Source organism: Mustela erminea, chromosome 2 (assembly GCF_009829155.1).
Source record: "Mustela erminea isolate mMusErm1 chromosome 2, mMusErm1.Pri, whole genome shotgun sequence".
Classification (NCBI taxonomy): Eukaryota; Metazoa; Chordata; class Mammalia; order Carnivora; family Mustelidae; genus Mustela; species Mustela erminea.
The window spans coordinates 117236641-117261435 of record NC_045615.1 but is presented as its reverse complement, the minus strand read 5'-3'; the positions used below and the strand labels follow the sequence as shown (position 1 = coordinate 117261435).

At 46.5% G+C, this 24795-nt stretch overlaps 1 protein-coding gene across 2 annotated transcripts in view; it reads left to right on the top strand.

Annotated features, from left to right (window-relative positions):
* Window positions 1–7572, top strand: part of LGI2 (leucine rich repeat LGI family member 2) — a 29664-nt gene extending 22092 nt beyond the window's left edge. For both annotated transcript variants that reach the window (XM_032334003.1, XM_032334002.1), the window contains one exon: window positions 4101–7572. In XM_032334003.1, coding sequence (XP_032189894.1) covers window positions 4101–4918 — 818 coding nt within the window. In that variant the 3' untranslated portion in view covers window positions 4919–7572. The remainder of the gene's footprint in view (window positions 1–4100) is intronic.
* Window positions 7573–24795: the final 17223 nt, after the last annotated feature.

Below are 24795 nucleotides of genomic sequence, written 5' to 3'. Positions count from 1 at the left end.
CTTCACAACCAAGCCTGAGAAAAAGTTACAATAACTCCAAAAACATCAGGCTGGTTTTTGATAGGACTGGCTCCAGCTCCTTCTAGCTGGTGACCTCGGCCAAGTTAGTTACTTTCCACGAGCCCCTTTCATCTGTAAAATGGGAGTATCGTGAAATCTCATTTCATCTGTAAAATGGGATCGTCATCCTTTCAGATCCATGAGAGTTTAATGGGGATCATGTGTATAAGGCCGTGCACAGGACCGGGCATAAAATAAATCTGCAACAAATGTCAGTTTTATTACCTGGGGATAAATAAAGGAGCAGCCCTCTTTCTCCCCGCTCCCAGTCCCTAAATCTTTCACTTCAGGTAAACTTCTCCACAACTCTCATCAGCACAGGAAAGGAGGGGCCAGCACGGAAAGGACACTATCCCCCCACCCCCCACCCCCCGCCCCCAGCACGGGAGCAAGGGAAGAGGGTGTTCATAGAAGCCGCAAGGATCCCTCTGCACAGAAGGGAGAGTAGCTGGCTGGGATTGAGCCCCCCATGAAGGAGAGCCCGAGGCAACCCATGCCCAGCAAGACCAGGGCTCTGAGCCATGGGAGGGGCACATATGTGCATCTTCCTTTGCCTTTCGGAGGAGCCAAGAGTGTGGTGCCGAAGGGACAGCTCCAGCCACGCCTCTGCTTCTGGGCTTCTGGGAGGAGAGGGAAAGCCCCGATCAGGGTCACCCTGAGGGTTTGAATTTCCCATCTCCTTTCTTTCCCCTTCTCAGCTCTCCTGTTTTGGTTTTATTTTGTTTACCTTTGATTTCTCCGTGCCAGGTGTTCCAGCCTATAATCTCTCTTCCTGCATTAAAACACACACACACACACACACACACACGCACGCACGTGCGTGGTGATCTCTGTTCCTACTGACAGTTCTATAGACTAAAAGTGTTTAGCTGGATGGAGGTGTTCTGGCACATCTCTGTCTTACACAGCCCCTCCTCTGAGACAGGCAGGCAGGCAGGCCTGTAGGACACCCCTGGGTGGCAGGGGCTTCCCTAGCTAGGGGCCCGGAATATGCACTGGCACTTAGCATTGGCAGGGAGGGAGGCAGTGTGGCTTCCAAAGAGCAGTTTGGAAGTTTAAATCCAGAAGCCTTTGAAGTGTGCACCACGTTTACCCCGGCAACGCCTACATTTAAGAACACTGCCAGATGGTTTTCAAAAAAGATTTCTCTACAAGGAAACATGTTACGCAAAATAATGAAAAGCTAGAAATAACCGCAATGTCCAACAATAGGGGATTTGTTAAAAATAGGATACACCCATACAACGAAATGTCTGATAGTATTTAAAAATCAAGTTGTAGAAAGTGCAGTAAACGGAGGCGGGGGGATGTTTACAAGGTAATGGTCACACGAAAACAAAAGTAGGTTGTAAAAAGCTCATGTATCCTATAAGCCCAGCTTTATTTATTTATTTATTTATTTACTTTTAAAGATTTTATTTCATTATTTCAGAGACAGCACGAGTTGGGGGTGGGGTGAGAGGTTAGAGGGAGAGGGATGAGCAGTGCAGGGAGCCCCATGCGGGGTTCAATGCCAGGACCCCAGGACCATGACCTGAGCCGAAGGCAGGTCAACTTAACCGACTGAGCCAGCCAAGTGCCCCCCGCCTCCAAACTTATTTTTAAAAAGCACATTTGAGTATGTGTGTAGAATAACGATTAAGGAAATATATCAAGACATTAAGTGTTGTTTCAGATTTGTGGTTCAAGTCATTTTGATTTTCCTCTTGTTCTTTTTGGCATGTTGGCAGCTGAGTGTAAACTGGAGCCCGACTACCCAGATTTAGATCCCAGCCTCCACCACATACTAGCTGTGTGGCTTTGTAAAAGTTCCTTCACTTCTCTGTGCCTCAGTTTTACTCTTTATAAAATGGGGATGATGGTGGTGATGGTGGTGATGGTACTGGTCTCATCGGGTTCTTGTAAGGATTAAACGAGTGAATACATGTAAAATGCTTAGTATAGTGCTGGTCATAGTCATAGTACACACTAGAAATGTGATCTGCTATTTTTAAAATTTGCTTTGGGAAACACTGAAAACTTTTTATACTCAGAAAAAAAGGAATAGTTAGTTTTAAACAAAAGAAAGGAACCAAGTTCTTGCAAGAGGCCAAAATAGTGAAAGAGAAAAGGAAGTATCACTCTAAAAACTACCCACTGGGGTGCCTGGGTGGCTCAGTGGGTTAAAGCCTCTGCTTTTGGCTCAGGTCATGATCCCAGGGTCCTGGGATCGAGCCCCGCATCGGGCTCTCTGCTCAGCAGGGAGCTTGCTTCCTCCTCTCTCTCTGCCTGCCTCTCTGCCTATTTGTGATCTGTCTGTCAAATGAATAAATAAAATCTTTAAAAAAAAACAAAAACAAAACAAAACTACCCACTGGCTGCCCCAAAATTAAAACTGAGGACAGGAATTGAATAATTATCCTTGTAATTTACAGACCAACTTCACTTTGGTCCAAATCGCCTAGAAAACCAGGGGAAGAAAGAACTTTTAATCCAATGACCTACATGGAGGATCAATACTTTTTGTGTTGTAGGTGGTTCTACTTCTTGCTGGTGGGCTGAGGAGTTTGGGGGACAGTGTGGGGGTCTGGGTGTGGTGTGGGGGAGGACAGTACGAGGTGGTCCCTTGTCCAGCAGAGCTTCGGTGCCGGGCTGCCTGAGTTGGGTCATTCCAGTCATCGATCATTCTACAGGTATTTACACTGCGGCTGCTGTGGAGGATTTTAAAGGGGCGAGGTCTTTTCATTATCAAGACAATTGTTTCAATTTTCCAGTAATGATAGCTACTAATTGTTGACTACTTCCTGTTTTGGGGTGCTCTGTTCTAAAAACACTGTGAATTTTCTCACTTAGTCTTTACTAACCCTGGGAAGTCAGTGCCAATAGCATCCTCATTTTATAGATGGGGAGCCTGAGCACAGACAGTTAACTGGCTCAGGGTGAGAAAGCTTATAACGTACAGGCTGCATTTCAACCCCTGGGCCACCTGGTCTAGAGATACATGGCTTAACTCTCCTCCGTTCAACTTCTGCCTTGTTTAGCTTCTTTTGGCTCTGGAAACCAGAAGGGGCCGAATGTCTTCACGAGCCCCTCATTACATTCTTTTCCTCCTGTCTCTGAGACCTGACTCCTACCTTTTTACCCTCCCTTACTCCAGCATCCCAAACAGAAGCCCATTGGTTTCATTCCACTGTCTGGAGTTGGGAAACAACGTTTTTGAATAGGCTGTAGACAGTTCCTTTGGTCTTGGTGCCTTTCCTGAATTGTGCTCCTGCCTCTAAAGATACCAGAGGCTAGGAGACCAGCATGTAATGGAGATACATTTTTTTTAAAGTTTTAAAATATGTTTTAATTGTGGGAAGATATGCAGAACATGAAACTTACGATCTTAACCATTTTTAAGTTCAGTAGCATTAAGTGCGTTCACAGTGTTGTGCAAACAATCTCTGGAGCTCTTCATCTTGAAAAACTAAAACTCTGTATCCATTAAATACTAACTCTCCATTCTCCCCCAGCCCCTCATCCCCATTATTCTGTTTTCTGTCTTGATGAATCTTCTTTAGGGACCTCACGTAAGTGGAGTCATGTATTATTTATCTTTTTGTGACCTTATTTCACTTAGGATAAAGCCCTCAATGTTCATGCATGTTGTCATGTGTCCTCTCTGAGGATTTCCTTCCTTTTTAGGGCTGAGGAATGTTCCATTGTATCTACACCACATTTTGGTTATCCATCCATCAGTAGAAACGGGTCACTTCTACCTCTTGGCTATTGTGAATAGTGCTGCTATGAACATGCGTGTGCAAATTCTCTTAGAGACCCTCTTTTGGTACTTTTGGGTACTTTCAGTACTTTTGGGAAGTGGAATTGCTCGATCATATGGTATTTCTATGTTCCATTTGTCCAGAAGCCGCCATGCTGTTCCCCACATCGGCTGCCCCATTTTTCACATTTCTTTACATCTGTCCCTGTTTTCCAGTTCACTGGGGTTCCAGTTTTGCTACAGAGGGGCATTTCCACCTGTGGTGCCCTAATCCCTTCTCGTTTCTCTTGGGGCGCAGGTCAGTCCATTGTGGGTTGTAAGGCCATCCTCATCGACGACCAGGTTTTCGTGGTGGTGGCCCAGCTTTTCGGCGGCTCTCACATCTACAAATACGACGAGAGCTGGACCAAATTCGTCAAATTCCAGGACATCGAAGTCTCTCGCATTTCCAAGCCCAACGACATCGAGCTGTTTCAGATCGAGGACGAGACGTTCTTCATCATCGCAGACAGCTCCAAAGCTGGTCTGTCCACGGTGTATAAATGGAACAGCAAAGGGTTCTACTCCTACCAGTCTCTGCACGAGTGGTTCAGGGACACGGATGCGGAGTTTGTTGACATAGACGGGAAGTCACATCTGATTCTGTCCAGCCGCTCCCAGGTCCCCATCATCCTCCAGTGGAATAAAAGCTCTAAGAAGTTTGTCCCCCACAGTGATATCCCCAACATGGAGGACGTACTGGCCGTGAAAAGCTTTAGGATGCAGAACGCCCTCTACCTCTCCCTCACCCGCTTCATCGGGGACTCCAGGGTCATGAGGTGGAACAATAAGCAATTTGTGGAGATTCAGGCTCTTCCGTCCCGGGGGGCCATGACCCTGCAGCCCTTTTCTTTTAAAGATAACCACTACCTGGCCCTGGGGAGTGACTACACGTTCTCCCAGATCTACCAGTGGGATAAAGAAAAGCAGCTATTCAAAAAATTCAAGGAGATTTACGTTCAGGCACCTCGTTCCTTCACAGCTGTCTCCACTGACAGGAGAGATTTCTTTTTTGCATCCAGTTTCAAAGGGAAAACAAAGATTTTTGAACATATAGTCGTTGACTTAAGTTTGTGAGGGGGTGATTGGTGAATTTAAAGACACGTAGAGCTAGCTTTCACAAGAGAGGACCAAGACGCAGATACAAAGCCAAGTTCAGGGCTCTGCAGTTAAAAATGCACTGGGGACCTAGTTAGAAGTTTTCAACATTTTAGAACTCCCATTTTGGTCAGGGATTGCATTTATTGGCTAACTGCATGACATGTCCATTCTCCCATTTAAAAAGACATCTTGAAGCCTGTTATCTCTGAGAAAAGAGAACAGCATTAACTCTTACCATCTAGGAAAGTCATGTGCTTTTTTCTTTTTTTTAAGTGAGAAGGAGGAAATCGGATAAGATGGGACAGTTCTTATGATGGAAATAATAAACAAAGAAACAAACAAACAAAAAGACCAAACAAACGATGGGCCCGTCTCATTCCATTTTAGCAATCTTTTTCGGTAAGAACTCTTAAAGCCAAAGAAAGCTAAAAAGATTTGCTGATGATTCGTTTAAAAATCTGATAACACTCAGCAATGCTATTTTTGAGTCCTTTCAGTTTCCTGAACCCCTCTTCCCAGCAGAACTTTGGCTATTCCATTGGCTCCTATGGAGAGATACTCGTCATGGGAATGTTAACAAAATAATGCTGGACATCGCTTCCTTTGCCGCAAAGAAAATACTCTGCTGACACGCGTCCAGGCCCCGCACAGGTTGTAGGCCCATGAGTGAGACAAACGCATTTTCCCCTCTGACTTGTGGTTCAGAGCCGACCCGGTGGCAGCCGGAACAATATTGCTTGTTAGATGCCCTCCATGGCTCGGCTGCTTCCCTGAACCCGCTCTTTGAGTGTGTGGGTAGTCAGCAGACAGGCCAAAGACTGAACGGTGCTTTTCATCCCATCCTTTAAAGTAATGGAACAGGTCTTTCCATCTGATGAGCATTTGGTAGGATTTCGGAAGCAAGATTTTGTGGGATCAAAGAGGACTTTACACAAGTCTCGCTGTACTTTGATACCTAGAGGTGGCCCTTTGATTTGTGCATGGCCATGCCCTCTGGGCAGCTTCCTATTTCGAGTCATTGAGTCCAGCCTACCTTCCTGCCCACCTGCCTTCCTCCCTACTCCCACGTCAGTCCTGCTTTGCGGATATGCCGTTGCTGCCGCCGCCAATGAGGGGCTGAGGGACCAGACGGCAGAACCTGGGGTGCCCTTGATGCTAGTGCCCTTTCCTTTCCCAGTAGTTTAGCAAAGGAAAGCCCCCTGGAGGGCTCACACCGTGATGTGGGACCATGTACTGGCAGGGGGCTCCTCCTGAATAGGCTGGTGGGGGGTGGGCCGGGCTCAGACCGATCATCAGGGACTCACTTCGGATCTTGACCCACTGCATCCCACAGACCAGGTCTGTGCTCTGGGGACTGAAGGGTCTATTTCAAACTGGGCTTCTCTGGTGTGGATTATCAGGGAGCCCATGGGGTCTGGTTTTGCAGAAGCTTCCCAGTAGATGTTCTGCCTGTTTAGTGGGTTCTCCTGAAGTGGATTTTAGGAGTGGCTCTCAAAGAGCCACCCAACAGCATCTCTGGGAGCCCCCAAACCAGCACAATCATGTGGTACTGGCACATTATTTTTTAATGATCATTTGCCGAGACATGAGTAGGTAAGGTTTTGCCACACGTTTGGGTGCGGTGTTGTTTCTGCTTTAAGCGATGCAGGTCAAGACAACCAATAACATGGATGTTGCAACAGCACTCCTGGGTACATCCCGGGCTGAGGGCTTCCAGCCTAACACACCAGGGAGTTCGGTGAACTCAGTCACCCACACATAGTACAGCATTGCTGCTTGAAGCTTTCCTGCTAGGCACCAACCAAATAGGAGAAGTGGTTTGTTTTCATTTCTGAAGCACAAAATCACCCTTCCATGTTCTTTTGCCTTTTTGGTTCATTTGAATGGACTACAAATGCTCAGATCCCCCCATCAGCAGCAGAAAGTGGGACAGTTCTGCTCTTCCTCTATTAGGATGGGCAAGCAATTCTCTCTGGCACATGGAACCCCTCAGACAAGCCTGAGTGGAAAGACGGGCCCTTGGCAAACAAGGTAGGGGACATTTCGACAGTCTTAGCATTCATGCCAGTTTGAAATGATGTTCCCAAGCCAGCCGCTTGTTGGGAATGCAACCGGGGCATCTTTTCACAGGGCTGCCTCTAGGGAACGGGGCATCTGCCCCCTAGCTTCTCCTCTGAGGGAGAAGTGCCTGTAGAAACCATCTGCATTCACCATGCTGGTAACCATTGCCTAGAATCTAGAAAACCAGGAAACCCGGGGTGCGGAGCTGGGGTCAGGGGTGCTTTCCGGGTCTAGGGGAGACATTGGCCGGTGGAAAAAAGATCTAAGGAACTATGGGTGAGGTGAAGGCAAGAGGGTGGGTAGTCCACACGGCTGCAGTCAGGCTCTCTTTTTCTTCTTAAGAAATTAGACAAGAGCAGAGTCTGCATCCTACAAGAGTCTCGGCTCTGAGGGAGGAGATATTTGTTCTGGCCGACTTGCTAAAGGAGCAGAGATGTTCTTGGCACGAGGTTGTGGAAGCTTTGCTTCATTAATCTCGCTGCTCCATCCTAAGAATCCCTCTAGTTTTGAACAATTTCTGCAAGAAGCTTTTTCCCAGTAATAATGTAAGACAAAAAAAAAAAAAAAAAGACAACAGTAACAAAAACCCAAAAGCTGAGAGACACATGGGACCATCCACTGTGGAGGGAGTTCTGGGAAGGGCTGCTCTTGCCCATTCCTTCCCATCACCCATGGGTTGCCTTCTTGTCAGCTTGTTTCTTCTTTGCAATCTCTGTAGTGAGGCTAGGTCGCTCCACGTAGCCAAGTGGCCACGCCACACAGCCTTCAAGCGTGGGATCTGGAACAGTTCTCTCACAAAGACTAAAACAAGCCTTAGATGTGAATGGCACGGTGTTCTCGGGCAACAGAGAGTAAGCCCACCCTGCCTCTCAGCAGAGCTTTACGATTTTTTTCAGTGTGCATTTGCATCCATCTCATTTGTCCATGAGTAGTTCTTCAGTTTATTGGTGGGCGGGTATTCTAATTTCAGAGAACATGAAACCAGTACGGAGATCAAAGTCGATTGCCTGCTCAAGATCATCTGGTAGTGAATGGCAAAGGCCGAGTTTACCCCTGCACGGCGGGCTGTGATTTGTGACTCTGACATGCCTTCCGAATAAAGACTTTTTTTTTTTTTTATCATGATTCAAAATGTAGCAACACCTTGAGATAAAATAAAAAATACAACAACATATGCATAGCCAGGAGGAAAATAGAGCCGAATAGACACCATCTTATGAACTGGTCCCTTTTCCAATTAAACGCTATGGGACCCCTATTGCACATGAGGCCCCACTCTTGAAAGTCTTCCAGAAGTTTCAGATAATTTTCTGTTCTAAAGAGGATTGCTAGCTGGCACGGTTGCTTCTCCACACACACCGACCCCTCCAATAGCGATGGGGCAATGTTGAGGTCGAGACACATCTGGTTCTTGTCACAACATCCACAAGATAAACAAGAGAGTTCTGTGAGGGAACAACTACAAACTCGAAGGCCCGAGTGGTGATGAATTGCTCCAGGTCATAATCAGCCTTTGGGGAGCACGGTGGAAATGCAAGTGTTGCATTTTTCTTCCCCAATGGAGTGAGAGGCTGTGTATTTTTAGGAAAGAAGTCATCGTGGGATGCTGGAGGTTTGGCTGCCAGGAACACTCAGGATGGAAATTTCTCGGACCGGGGGTCTAATGAAAGAGAGATGAAGGTCTGCTGGAGGGGAGTCTGTTTGCATGCCACCTAAAGGAAATCCGTTAGCCAGGCTTCTGGATTCTTCTGCAGCTATCAGCCCCTCCCTCCGCTCCACAGTTTTGGAAGAGAGTTCTTTAATTAGGCAGTGGCCAAAGATTCTTTTGAGCAGGGCTCCGGAGTAGAATGCAGTCATCTAGCTGTTGGTGCTGTAAGGTGGTCCAGACTTAGGACAGTCTAAAGGGAATGGGCAGAAAAGCCAGGCTGATGGCCATGGAGGGAACTCTTTTGGAAAAGTAGAAATAAACTGGAAGGAAAAAGGTCATCATGACTTCCTTTGTGTCAGCCAGGCAAGTAGAGGTTGGAACAAGGAGGCAAATTAACAGCCAATTAATAGCGAAGAGAGCCCGTTGTAATGCTAATTGAAATAAGAATCGTGTTGTAAAGCTGAGATCTAAACCTAGAGAGGCACTCTTATCCTTAACGTTATTCCATTACTTGTATCAGAATCTACCTTTTTTCTAGTAGACTATGCATTCCCTATCAATCCCTTTGACTATCAGGAATGTATAAGAACTGTGATAAAATAAGCCAATATGCCATTTGGTACCATTTTTATGTATCTTAGATGCATAACTTAGGTAAAATAAGAATAGTTTCTATGTATATGAAAGCAAATTTTGCAGTATGCAAGCTACAATGGATGCATTTTAAGGCTGAATATATATTTAGATCTCTTTTGGTAAATACAGTTAACAAAAAACATGCCTCTTAATTCGATATATCCTGTAAGTCTATGAATAAAAAGTAGCTCATGCCTAATGTGGCTTTGATCTCTGGTCTGCTTGAATACGGATATGCCCACTCGAGTCACAGAGTTGAGGGCTCACAGGCTATTGTGGAAGGGCGGAGTATGCCCATTTATCTTTGTGGCTTACTCCTGGTTTAAATGGAAAATGAGCCCCATAGGGGACTTTTGCTTCTCCTTGCAAATCAAAAAGTCGCTAAAAAGTCACTGAGGGACTTTACAGCTATACCTCTACCTGATCTGCAGAATCATAATCTTGACAAACTGACAAAAAAAAAGTCTAGGGATCTTGGGGCATCCTCTGATTCTGCGTGGTGGGAAGATGAGGTTACAAGATCCCATCGATTGGGCTGAACCATGAACAAACTGAGGGCAAGACTTTTGTCTTGTTCTCTGCATGTCTCGGCTCGTGTCTCTATCTATGTCTTTAGACCCATCTGGTTTCATTGGACAGAGGAGAGGTCAAAAACTCAAACCACATTTGACTGTGTACTTAACTGTGTGTCAATTACTTTAATATGCTGTGGAGATTTTGAAAAAGTCCAAGAGCAGAGGGGTGCCTGGGTGGCTGAGTCAGCTAAGCTTCTGCCTTCAACTCATGTCATCATCCCAGGCTCCTGGGATAGAATCCGTGCATCAGGCTCCTTGTTCAGCAGGTAGCCTATTCTCCCTCTCCCTCTGTCCCTCCCCCTGCTCAAGGGCTCATGCTCTCTCTCTCAAATAAATAAATGAATAAAGTCTTTTAAAAAGTACAAAAGCAGAATTCTTGCTCTCCGGAGACTTAAAGCTAGTTAAAAAGAAAAGTCATAGGTCTTGCAGTCACTCAAGGGAGAGGATTATAGGGGCCCCTGGGTGGCTCAGTCGTTAAGCATCTGCCTTTGGCTCAGGTCATGGTTCCAGGGTCCTAGGATAGAGCTCCTCATCAGGCTCCCTGCTAAGCAGGAAGCCTGCTCCTCCCTCTCCCCCTCACCCTGCTTGTGTTCCCTCTCTCACTGTCAAATAAATAAATAAAATATTTTTTAAAAGGGAGGGTATTATAAAGGACCCATGGGGTGGGGGGGGTCACCTTATAGTGTGTCCATCATAAGCACCAACCAAAGAGAATAGATGCCTACCTGGTCAGGTAGGTATTAACCATAAACAAACATTGACCTGGGCCCAGTGCATTCCAGTGAAATACAAACTGTGAATACCAATAATAAATTCATAGGAGGAAGGGTCACTTCAGGCCAGAGCAAGTACTCTTTTGACCAGGAGAGGGGAGAATGGCCTGGTTCCTTTTCGTTATCGTTCTACCACTAAATTGTTGTTTTGTATTTGTGGAGAAGTACAGAAAAGAACTGAATTTTTCCAGACCTGCAAGTCAGAAACTCATTAATCCCAATATTTCAGCACATTTCATCTTGCAGCTAAAATGGTGGGTAAATTGCTCAGTCCTGACGGTGTGGTCATTAGCAAGGCAAGTACACTCTATTTCTCGGAGAGCTAATTGAGGACTGTCTAAGAAGAATTGGAGGCATGAGTAATGTGTCACTTTCACTGATCACTTCTTACAATTGGTTCTTCTACCTGCCTCCCAGATGGGACAACCCTCTAGTAACCAGAGCCTAATTGACACAGATGACTTTTTCTAGCAAATTGGTAGCAGAGCTGAGACTCCAGGCCTGGAGTGAAATCCGCCTCTTGGCCTCGGTTCCAGGCAGCCTCTCATTAAACCTCAGCCTCTGCCTTTAGCCAGGCAACAAACCAAGGCAACACAGGGAGAGGCCTATAGGGTTTTAAGTGCTACCCCCAAATTCCCAGCACTTTCTGAAATCTGTATGCGAGTCCTGAAGAACATTCTCCTGCGTATGTCTCCAGGTGTCTATTCCAGGAAGTCTACTAGAAATCAATGGAAAAAAATACAACTAACTTCTTTCATCTTGCAAGAAACAATTGTTAGGGCAAAGGGAAACCTGTCCAGATTTCCTTGCCCCACCTCAGCCCATGTGTCATCCCCAGAACTGACCCAGAGTCCTGATTGGCACCTCCAACAGTAGGGCTGAGAGATCCCTGGTTGTGTCACCATGCCTACTTAGTCCCTGTTTACTTTCAAGGGTTGTGTGATCTGAAGAGCATGTGAAAGTCAGGTTGGGGCCTCCAGAGAAAATAGTAGTCTTGACACTTGTCCTGGAGCCCAGGCTCTACTTTATTCATTCCTGGCGGAATCCTGTATCTCTGTATCTCCTGCACTTGTTTCTTCTAACCCATCTAGGCATTCCGGACACTTGGCAACCTCAAAATATTTTTATTACAAGTTCACATGGTTTCTCTGTCCCTTTGGATCATAGCAACTTCTTGACACATAAATCATGTGAAAATCCAAATTAACTTTTTTGCTTGATTCTTTCCAGTACCCACTGCGTGAACAGTGCTGTGCTAGGTCCTGAGAATACAAAACTCTTAAAGAAGATACAAAAGCATTTGAGAAGGTTTAAAAACAGTGCTTCCTTGCTATTTTACATTTGTGTGGAAATTCTCAGGGAATGTGAATGTAGTCTGAGTAAATAATAAGACCCAGGTGATCTAGTTTCACCACAGTGTAGAGTATAATGAAACAACTCCTAAACCAGGGAGTAATTACAAGTAGTTCTGGTCTCTCCTTGTGTCCCTGCAATAAGAGGAAAGCTTGGTCATAACCCTCCACATGTTGCTTCTATTTTATTTTTTAAAGATTTATTTATTTGTTTGACAGACAGAGATCACAAGTAGGCAGAGAGGCAGGCAGAGAGAATGGGGGAAGCAGGCTCTCTGCTGAGCAGAGAGCCCAATGCGGGGCTCGATCCAGGACCTTGGGATCACGACCCGAGCCGAAGGCAGAGGCTTTAACCCACTGCACCACCCAGGCGCCCCTTTAAGATTTTATTTTGAGAGAGAGAGAGAGTGATAACGAGCAGGGTTGGGGGGCAGAGGGAGAGGGAAAAGCACACCAGGCATGATCCAAGGACCCTGACATCATGACTTGAGCTGAAGGCAGTTGCTTAACCGACTAAGCACCAGGTGCCCCCCGACTTGATGCTTCTTAAAGCCAGTTTCCCCCAAGCTTCCTGCTTTCTAACATCTCACATTCTGCAGCAGTCCCTCCTTATCCTCCAGTGTTCAAAACCCCCTCCCATATGCCACCACTCCATCTGCTGCCTAGCCTCTGTCCCTTCTCTCCACATCAGTTTTCCTGAGGAAAATGTCTAAATCCTCAATTGTTACTGTATTTTATTCCTGCCTTAGTAACTTCAGTAAATTTTAAGATTCTTCTACTTCTCTTTTTCTGAACTGTCTTACCCAGGGTGGTTTCAAAATATGCTCTCAAGTTCTTTGGGGCCCCGCCTTTGGAAGGTGGAGACTGACTTCCCTCCCACGAATGCAAGCTGCATTCACTGACTTGTTTCCAAGGTATAGAATGTAGCAGAAATGTTGGGTAACTTCTGAGAATAGGCCTTCAAAGGCAGGGGGCTTCCCCCTGGCTCTCTCTTAGATAGCTCACTGGAAGGGGTGCCTGGTTAGCTCAGTAGGTTAAGCACTGAGTTCATCTCAGTTCATGATCCCAGAGTTCTGGGATTGAGCCCCATGTAGGGCTCTTTGCTCAGCGGGAGCCTGTTTCTCCTTCTGCCTGTTGCTCTCCCTGCTTGTGCTCACACACTCTTTCTCTCTGACAAATAAATAAATCTTAAAAAAAAATTACAAAGAGGGGAGAGGCCGGCATCAAGATGTGAGACTGTTGAGAGGGCCACATGGAAGGACTTGAGTCTTCATGCCAACAACCAGCACCACGTGAGTGAACCATCTAACAGGTGGATCTGTCAGCCCCAGTCGGGCCTTCAGATGACAGCAGCTCTGGCCAGCATCTCGACTATAGCCTTATGAGAAACCTGGTATCACTAAACCATTCATGGGTTTCTGGACACAGAGGCTGAGATATTAAGTGTTTACTGTTTTAAGCTGCTTAATTTTAGAGTGATTTGTTGTGCAGTGATGAATGACCCGTACACCATCTTTAATGTCTTGTAGGAATGAGATTGCTGCCAAATGAACCCTTAATGGGAGAAAGCTTAGGAACCAACATGCAGCACCCCCCACCCTCCACATATAAGCCACATCACACACACACTCTACATATACAGGTGCACACATATGCCCCCTACTTCACCCCACAGTACACACAGCCACTGCGCCCTCTACCACACACACACACACACACACACCACTATACTTGTACCACACTTGTACACCCCCTTCATTCCCCACCACACTGACCCTACACTACACCATACTCCTACCACACCCTTCACCACACACACACTATACCATACACTACACACCCTCTTCACTCCCCACAGCTCACACTACTCCCACACACTACTACCACACACCACATATACCCCTACCACACCCCACCACACACACACACACACACACACATACACACACACTATACTATACCACACATACATCCTCTTCACTCCCTACTACACATACACATACCACACTACACACACCCTTTACCACACACATACACACACTACACGATACCACATACCACAAATAAATCCCCCTCACTCCCTACCACACACACACACACACACACACACCACACTACACATACCCCTTACCACACACACACACACCCCTTACAACACACCACACGCTGCCACTGCAGTCCCAGTCCCAATACACATACACACACATACACACCACACTATGCCACACACCACACATACATGTACATACCACAAACATACATACATGCACACCCTACCATTCCTCTCCCTCCATACACACTGTTTGAGGGTCAGGCACCATTTCCACAGTACTCAGGGGAGGGTGAAGGCATTTAAGTGAAGTCTTGACTGGGAATTGAATATGGCAAAAAAATGTAATTGTCTTAGCTTCCTTAACCATTCCCAAGAAGGTTTCTTAGTGACAAAGCAGCGTCTGGCCTTTATTTCTTTGGCTGTGGCTGATGTAGAGAAATATAATGATGCTCTGAAGACCATCCACGGTTCCTCAGAGACAGCTAGGTCAACCCCCCAGCTTGGAGGTTAACTCTGTCACTAGCTTCTATGGACTGAAAGTTTATTTCTTCTAGAATTTGTATATTGAAGGCCAACCTCCAAAGTGAGGGTATTTAAGGATGAAGTCTTTGGAGGTGACTATTAGATTATGAGGATGAAACCCTTATAAATGGAATTGGGGTCCCTATGAAAAGAGGACGAGACATAGGATCTCTTTTTCTCTATCTGTTCTCTGTCATGTGAGGATATAGGAGAAGGTGGCCAACTGTGAGCTTGGATCCTCACCAGATACCAAACCTTCCAGCACCTTGATCTTGGATGCCCAGCCTCCAGGACAATGAGAAATAAATGGTAAGCCATCCAGTCTGTGGTATTCTTTGATAGCAGTGCAGTTAGGCTAAGACACAAGCTCATGTTCTCCTTCTGAAAACTATACCCTTTGAAAAAAAAGAAATGCCAGAATAGCACCTTTATTCCTGATGGGGTTTACATCAGAGTCTGTGACAGAGTCAGAGTCTGCAGGCAGGTGGGTTTCCTAACATTGAACCCTGAAACAGACAGACATCGCCGGTGACAGGCAGACAGTATGGAGGAGCAGGGGACAGCCCTTTGTGGACAGAACAAGAGGGGGATGTGGCGGTTGGTTTTGGCATGCCCATTTCTCCGTGCAAACTCACCAGTCACATCAGGATGTTCCACCTCCTCTCAGTGGAGGGAGGGAAGCATACAGGTCTGTGTGGGAAGTACGATGCTCCTGGGGTTCCCTCTGTGTGGAGGGAAACATCAGGAGTAGGCAAGAAGTCTTTTTCCTGCGCATATCACCAACTCAGGACACCACAGTGTTTCTGTATCCACGAGCAGACCTGGGGAACAAGAGCTCCCTATTTCCTACCTCTGTGTGTAAGTCACCCATGGAGACCAGGAGAATATATTTTTTCCCACTTGGGAAAGATCTTTCTGGGATGAAATATACCTGTAGAAAAGGGAAAGTGGCCAGGCCTGAGAGAGGGTCTTTTCTGTGGGTGATGGAAGTTGGTAGAGTTTAGCAGACCTCTCTTCTGCCCCATACCCCCCTTCTAGTGTGTTATTCGCTACCTCATCAGCCTTTTCACACTGTAGAGCACCAAATACAGTGAAATAGAATGTCATTCTGGGGTCCTGAAAGAAGAAGCAGGTCAACTTCAAGTGTCTTTCAGTAACAGAGGAAGTCAGGAGAATTTTCTGGCATTTCATATTTTCAGCAAAGTGGAGTATCTGCTCTACTTACTAAAAATGACACTCTCTCCCCACCGTTTCCATCTGCATTTACGTTCTGTGCATACTGCTGAGGTAGCTTTTTTCCCCTTATGTTTACTGCCAACCCATTTGCATTTTCTGTCACAATAAATAACCCAGTAAAACCCTCCAATGAGTAGGTTCTAGCCCTGGCTCTTTCTAAGCATGGAATCACAAGACAATGATTTATAGTCGTGATGGCCCAGGGGAAAGAAAAAGTGGACATTTGCAAAGCAATAATAAGTGAATTCAAACAAACACTCAGTGGATGTTAGGAAATTAAAGACATGCAATTTCTATAACCATTAAAGTCATGGGTGGTTAAAGGAGGCCATGGCAGGAGGCCCTTAAAAAGAGATCTATGCAGGTCACCACTGTTTCCCTAGCACCCAGTGTGTCGCCTACCCAAAAAAGCATCTCAATTCATATTCGCGGAAAGAATGCTGTTTGAGTGATGGCTGGCATTTGGTGAGCGTTGAGCTGAATGTTACCTGCATTAACTCATTTATTCTCGTAAATCTTCTGTGAGGCAAGCACCCTCATCTCCCTGTTTTACAGATGAGAAAATGAACGGACAAAGAGATTGAGGGCTTCTCTGGTCACACAGCTTAAGACTGGCCAAGCCAGGAAACCAGGGATGGCCCAGAGCAGTTGGGTAACTTGTTCAGGTTTGAACAGCACATAAGACCTGGGATACGAACACAATTAGTTCGCCTCCAGAATTGGATTTAAAATGCAGGGTGTCAAGTTAAATTAGAATTTCAGATAATCAAGTTTTGTTTTTGTTTTTGTTTTTGTTTTTTTTAGTCCAAGAATGTCCCAAATATTGCATGGGACATATGCTAAAAAAATTATTCTTTGCTTTTCTAAAATTCAAAATTAAAAGCATCCCGTGCTTTTTGTTTGCTAAATCTGGCTACCCTAATCCAGAACCCACTCTTTTAACCACTGCACCGTCTTCAAAATGCTCAGAGTACAGTCGGGGAACATGAGCCCCATTCTCATTTTAGTTTATATGTCATATACATGGTATATAACATTTTTGTATCTGGCCCTCATAACCGAGGGGCAAGGCTAACATTATTATCTTCTTTTATAGATGAAGAAGCCAAGACTCGTAGCTCACATCACTTGCCCAAGGTCATGCCAAAAAACACTAATCCTATCTAACCCTCATGTGGCACTTTGCCCATGCCAGGTGCTTTCTAAGAGCTTCTACCTGGTTTTTTTGTTTGTTTTTTTTGTTTTTTTTGTTTTTTTCATTTCATCCTCACTAATTCTGCAAGGAAGTCCAATCATTCTCCTCCTTTTACAGATGAAGCAACAGAGGCACAGAGGGGTTAAGGAACTCACCCGAGTCCACAGACCTGGTTCACTGTGGGCCTGACATCCTTTGGAAACCTCTGGTTCCAACGTGGTTGTTTTAGGTGGTAAGCCAAGGCCCAGAAATGGCTCGTGTATTAGCCATGAGTCTCCAGAGTAGCTGAACCAATTGGAGAGAGAGTGCTGATAGATTTATTATAAGAAATTGGTTCACGCCATAAAGAAGGCTGAGAACTCTCTAGATCTGTAGTCCGAACACCTGAGAACTGCAAGAGCCAGTGGTGAGAGCGCCCGTCTGGGTCTAAAGGCTGGAGGAGAACGGTGTCCCAGCTCCAGGACGCCCAGGCAGAGCGAGTGAATTCTCCCTCCGTCAGTCTTTTGTTCTGTGTAGGCCCTCAAGGAATGGGAGGACGTCCCTCCGTACTGGGGAGGGCAGGCACTTCGCTCAGTGTACTAAATCAAATGCAATTCTTATTCTGAAGCACCGTCGCAGACACACCCAGAGATAATATCTAACTGTACATCTGGGCACCCCATGACACATAAAATTAACCGTCACAATGTGTGTTGCCCAAAGGTCCTAGACCCAGCAATTTCCTGCTTTTACTGTGTCTTCGAAGAGAAGATTTTGAACAGGGCAGCCCCTTGGAATCTGCAGCTTTAACCATCTCGGTTCCAAGTCACGAAGACCGTAACAGCCTCTGCCTTTGTGACTGACTGAAGCACAACCAGGAGGCCCGTGGCTCTGTGGCCTTGAACGGGGGCTGAGTCAGCGGTGCCATCCCTCCCTCTCCTTTCGGCTCTGTTGCTCTCTCAGTCTCACGTGGTGGCAGCTCCAGAGTAAAAGCTGTACGTCTGCTCGGAAGGTCACACAAACACTTGGTTATTGGCTGACTCTGAGTCAGCTGCTACACAATCCGTGGCCTTGCGGGTTTGTATTTTGTTGGGGAAATTCATTCACCTGTTTGTTTGTTCGTTCATTCAACAAATACTTGTTTAAGAGCCAGCTATGTACCAGGCATTGTGCTAAGCACTGGAGACTCAGAATCTAACAAAATAGATTTGGTACCTACTTGTGTGGACCCATTTGCTGTTAGGATGCCTGGAAACTGGTTCCCTGAGGTCTGTGGTCACATCCCAAATGTGTCAGTGATCTGTAATTTTTTGGAGGATCAACTTTGGATAAGATGAATAAAGTCATGAATCTTCCCGGAAAAAAAAAAAAAAAAAGTATGGGGGGGCACATTTCCATTTCAAAATATGTCCATGGGGTGCCTGGGTGGCTCAGTGGTTTAAAGCCTCTGCCTTCAGCTCAGGTCATGATCTCGGGGTCTTGGGATCAAGTCCCGCATCGGGCTCTCTGATCAGCGGGGAGCCTGCTTCCCCCTCTCTCTCTGCCTGCCTCTCTGCCTACTTGTGATCTTTGTTTGTCAATAACTCCCCCATATTTGGGGGATTCTTTGTTATTCTGTAGCTCCGTGCTCTAACACAGGCACCAGCATATTAAGACTCTTAAGTCAAATCTGGCTCTAGTTTTTGTAAATAAAGTTTTATTAGAACACAGCTGTTCTCATCCATTTATGGATTGTCTGTGTCTGCTCTCATGCATCAGGAGCAGAGTGCAAGAGTTGCAAAAGAGAGTCTATGACCTGCAAAGTCTAAATTATTTATTCTCTGGCCTCTTTTGGAAAATGTTTACTGGTCTCTGGCTCAAACAATATTTACTTGCGATTGTCATTTAACATGTGAAGAAGATGAAGCCTGAGAGGGTTAAGTTGTTTAAAGTCCAATACCGAATGAAGAGCTCAGCAGGAGTTCAGACCCAGAACTTTCTGATTCTCAAGTTCAGATCAAATTGCTCCTTCGACATAAGCCAGGCTAGGAAAAAAAGTCAAGTCATGGATTGATTTGCATTCCCCTCAAACATGCAAAAAATTAAGCTTCTTTAGTTTTCCTCTAATTGACCTAACATTTTTTATGGACCTCTCCCCACTGGGTGGGCAATGAGTCAATGTAGGCCAATTCCATAAACTCAGTTAATCCAACTATTTAAATAGTCTAGTGAGATCATTCAGGCTGAGGGAAGTAAAATGGACAGTGTTTCAGATATCCCCCATCTTGGCCTCTCCTTCAGGAGAACTTTCAGGGCCCTTGTGGCAGTGGGAGTCAGACAGAAAGGGTCCTCACATGCATTCAGAATGCCTGCCGAATAGATACTCCCCCACCAGCCTCTGCCCTGCCCTGGTTTGCTCCCTGGCTTTGGGACTTCTAAGGTCTGGCTGATTCTATCTAACCTTGCTGAGGAGCCTCAGACAGGTTTCCTTATCTGCAAAATTTGGATCGCAGTAGTACCTACCTCACAAGATGAATTTCATAGACTAAATGAGATAACAGTAAGGTCTTATGGCAACACCTCACTTTCACTAAGTGGTCACTATGGGTCAGATGTCGTTAGCCAGGCCTGACACTGGGTCTTGGCCATTTGCCCCAGTCTTAGGTGCCTACCTGTAGCGGCCTCTTTGTCCCCTTACAGGCCACTCTTCCAGCCCTCCACAGCACGCCCTGGTCTCCTCACCAAGGCACATAAACTCTGAGAGCCCCAGGGGCCAGAAGTGCTGCTCTGTCGAACTTAGTGGCCCTGACCTTGTGCCATGTTGGAAGAGGTCACTTGGTGGGCTGTTCCTAGATCCTGGCAGTCTCTGCCTGGATGCATGGGGAAGTGTGTCATGGCTCTGCAGAGTTCTTGGTCCTCCCCTTGACCTCCGCAACACCCTCTCACCCCACACCCCTGCATCCAGAACCTTGGCCAGCCTCTCTGCTTCTCCTGCCTCTCTCTCTTCTCCCTCCCGTCACCTCCCAAAGTAGAAGGAATAGTCTTCGCATTGTCCCCGCCTCAGACCATGGCTTCTTCCTCTTCTGTCTCTAGGAAAAACTCTTGGATCTAGTCAGCCAAACTCTAATATCATAATGACAGTGGAGGAATTTAGAAAATCCTTCTTTTCTGACAGTGCCGGACTGTCAAGGCTATTGTCTTACTAAAGAGGTCAAGGAAAGCAGCTTAGAGAGTCAAGCTGGTGAATGGATAGAACCTTCCCTTTCCTTCCCTGGGGCAACTGGAAGTTATGATTATCCCCACTGGAGAAGCACTCTGGCAGGCCCACTAGGTGGGGATGTTGTAGAAGGGAACCGAGCCCCAGATGTCTGCTTGGCCGAATGTCCTCCCAGGCCCTTTCTAACTGGAGGCACTAGAAACAGGGAGGGGCCTAGCTAAGGACCAGACTCTTTCCAAGGCCATTTCTCATGGTGCCAAGGTACACACTTCCATTCCACTCACTACGATCATGTTTCCCCAGGCTCGACCAATGGATCCAGCCACTAGGAGCCACAAAGGTGGGATGAAGGAAAAATCTATAAAAATTTTTAAAATGTTTCTATCATCTATCAAGGCATCATGAGAAACTGTTCGACTGGAGAGTCATCAAATGTGGGCAGCATGTTTGGAAAAGCCTGTTTTATAATACATGGAGGGATTGTGACACCCGCTGTTGTGTGTCTCCTTAAAGGAAGAGACAGACATCCTCCAGGGGGGCTCGAATGGGCCTCAGTAGAAGCCCATGTGAGGACCAATTGGAGAACACACACAGTGTCAATAACATTGATGTAGATGCAGGAAGCAAGCTATGGTTTCACATATGAGCCATGAATTAAAATTCAACAATGCAGGTGCCACAGGCTGTATTTTCCAAATCTGGCTGCTGCAATACCTCTGGTCCCATTATTTGAATTTGGGTGGGGTTAAGGCTCACTTGCACCCAAATGAAACACAGCAGAGGTTGTGCTGTAACTTTCCAGGCTGGATCATAAAAAATGGGTGTGGTTTCCATGCTGCATAACAGATGACCATACACTTACTGGCTTCCCACAACATGTGTTATCATCTCACACTTTTTGTGGGTCAGAAGTCCAGGCAGGGCTTGGCAGAATTCTCTGCCCAGGTCTCTCAAGGATGAAGTCAAGGTGATGGCTGGGTGGTGGTCTTATCTGGAGGCTCAACTGGGTAAGGATCCACTTCCATGCATCCTCGGGTTTTTGGTAGAATTCATGTCCTGTGACTGCAGCCAACTTCTTCCAAGGCAAGTGTGTTCTTTTGCTAAGGCTGCCAAAACAAAATGTTACAGATCAGGTTGCTTATACCACACAAATTTATTTTCTCACAGTTTTAGAAGCTGGGAACCTGAGATTGAGGTATTGGCTTGGTTTGGTTTCTGCCGATGGTTGGCCCTTCCCTTTGGCTTGCAGACAGCTTCCTTGTTGTTGTGTCCCCACATGGTCCTTTCTCTCTACACATGCCTCCTGGTATCTCTTTGGGTGTCCTAATTTCCTCTTCTTATCATCATCAGTTGGATTGATATGGGGACCACGCTAATGGTCTCATTTTTATAAGACTTGTGTCTTCTTCTTCGTTTTTTTCTTTTAATTAACATACAATGTATTATTAGCCCCAGGGGTACAGGTCTGTGAATCGACAGGTTTAGACACTTCACAGCACTCACCATAGCACATACCCTCCCCAATGTCCATAGCCCAACCACCCTCTCCCTACCCCCCTGCCCCCGGCAACTCTCAGTTTGTTTTGTGAGATTAAGAGTCTCTTATGGTTTGTTTTCCTCCCGATCCCATCTTGTTTCATTTTTTCCTTCCCTACCCACCAAGCCCCCCGCTATGCCTCTCAATGTGTGTTCTTTTTTAAAAGATTTTATTTATTTGACAGAGAGAGAGAGAGAGAGAGAGCACAAGTGGGGTGAGGGACAGAGAGAGAAGCAGACTCTCCCGGAGTAGGGAACCAAATGCAGGACTTGAAGCCAGGCCCCTGGGATCATGACCTGAGCTGAAGGCAGTGTTTAACTAACTGAGCCACCCAGGTGTCCCTCCCCCAAGCTTCTGAAGCCCTTACCTGTTTTATGTATCTCCACTGCTCTCGCCTTCCGGCACACACTATGTTTATTGTTTGCCTGTTGTCTGTTCCCCAGCCCACCCCTCTGCCCCTCAGGTACGAGCTCCATAATGGCAAGCCCTTGGCCTGGCAGGAACAGAAGCTCAGTACAAACTTTACTAGTTCAACTGTGGACGGCTGATCTAACAGCTGCAGGGAGGCCAGAACAAGAAAGCAAGTGTCCAGAAGAGGTCAGAAGGCCAGAAAACCGTACAGAAATAGAGCAGGACTGGTCCTTAGTGAGCATACAGTTCAATGACACATTTTATCCTTGAGAGTACAGCTGCCCGGAGAAAAGGACCTGAGTGGACCTACTGGGAGGTTAATGGCGGGGCTGACTCTGAGCACCCAGGCGCCTGACCCTACTTCTTCAGTTCTCAGTGCTAGGTCACATTCACGGTGAATTGACATAAAGGCTCCATATCTACACCACTCCCTTAGGCTTCTGGTAAAATTTTGCCTGAACCTATGCCAATTGAAAAATATTGAATTTCTTTTAATGTAGATCACTTATTTTTATTTCTCCATTAAAATACAGTTAGAGCATTATATTGATTTTTTAAAATACTACATGTGGAGGTAGGTTATTATAAATGAATGGATGGATGGATGAATGAATTTCAGGAAAGTCTATGGGGGTTGGATGAGCCTGGGACCCCTGGCTCCCCAGGACCTGAGACAAAGCCCTCCTTGCAAGGAGCTCCAATCAGGGAGCATGAACCATGGGGGCAGGATTGAGGAGCAGCAGGAGGAAATGAGTTCATTGATGAGCTGGGGGCTGCGGCCCAGTCCTACTAGGTCCTTCCAAGTGGCCCAAGAACTGTACTTCAGAACTGCCTGCTGAGGGAATGAAACGTTAAGCATTAATGCTTCAACTCTCATCCCCTATTAGCCAAGAGGTGGCCTTGTAGGCATCCACCGCTGGCCCCTTCTGGGGGTGCCCAGCCTCTGAGGGTGCTCTGCAGGATGGCATCAGGATGCATGTCCTCCCAAGCCTGAAGGACACAGGTGTAGGGTGAATCCCACTCAGGGCGCCTCGTTGCACACATGTCAAGCTGGTCAGGGGTTGCTGGGGAGCAAGGGTTAAGAGGCGAGGCCCTGGGAATCATAAGGGGTATTCAAGAGAGCTTGGTCTGATCTCCCGACCTCAGTTCTTTCCAGCATGTCAGTGAGTCAGCAGTAGGAGGTTGCTCCCCCAGAGCCTCTGCTGTGAGCCCATGGTATTTCTGGCTAATCACATGGCCCGGATTTGACACCATCAAGTCCTCTAGGAAATTTCATCCATGGCATCAAAGTCATAGAGAAGTTCAATGTGCCTTTATATTTGGAAAGAACTGAAACAAAATCCCACTTCTGGGAATTCTTAGTTGCCTAAGGTTTCCAACAACCTTGCTGCCGCCATGGGTGTCAAATTTGTCCCCATGCGGGCTCTGATATGTGGAGGTTAGTGAAGCAGAGCTAGAATCCAGCTTGCTAACCAGGGAAGACGCCACGAGAAAAGTCACCTGCGCCGACAGGTAACATCCATCAGTAGCTGAGAACATACTCTTTCCAGGCCCTGGGCTGAGCTCCTAAGAGCTGTTTCCTCAGTTAATTCTCACCACAAACCTCAGAAGTCAATATCATTCCCCTTTTATAGAGGAGCAGAATGGGCTACATAATTTGCAAGGCTCTGTGCAAAGTGAAAATGCAGGGCCCCTTGCCCCAAAATTGAGAATTTCAGGGCACCTGGGTGGCTCAGGTTGTGATCTCGGGGTCATGAGATCGAGCCCTGCATCAGGCTCCACACTCAACTGGGAGTCTGCTTGGGATTCTCTCTCTTTCCTCTCCCTCTGCCCCTTCCTCCTCTCCCCTTCTTCTAAAATAAATAAATAAATAAATAAATAAATAAATAAATAAATAAATCTTTATAAAATATTGAGAATTTCAAGATGGCAACAGCAAAGCCTGAAACTAAATCCTGGGGCACTCGAAGTTGACAGGGTCCTATGTGACTGCACAGGTCACAGGAGCACGATTCAGCCCCACAGAGGAGGAAACAAAAGCAACCAGAGGTCAAGCAAGCTGCCTAAGGTCGTAGAGTGAGGAAGTGTTGGTACAATGGCTGGAGTCCTGTTGTCTAACTCTATATATACTTTCTTAGGCCGAGGCAGGAGACTGGAGCTTGAACAACTCCTCGCTTCTCACAGAGGTCTGGTCTCTGCCTACTTTCCTCCTCATTGCTTTCAAGCCCAGAAGCCCAGCACTGGGCAGGGGGACTCTGGAAATGAGATGGGTGGAGGTCATAGGAGCTGCCTGGCATTTTGCCCATGCCACAGAGGCGAGGCTGCTCCTGCTAAAGGCTCAGGGTCTTTCCTTGGGGACTGAAATTGAACCGGAGACTGTGGAGGGGTGTGATGGTTGCCAAGTTCACAGCCACTTGCATCAGGCCTCTGGGTCATGGGTGAAAAACATCGCCGACATGGGCTGGCCAAGGGAAAGAGCTGCTTTTTAAAAGACGGCTGGGCACACCACCCGCATCCCCCTCTTGGGTTTCTCCGAAGTGAAGCCTGCCTTCCAACGGTCTGATCAGCAGAGCCTTGTGCTGGGAGGAAACTGGCATTTGTGTTTTCTGAGCTGTACCACGGAGAGGCCCAACTCTTAGGGTTGGAATTTCCTCAAATATAGCAAGGATGCTCCCGTGT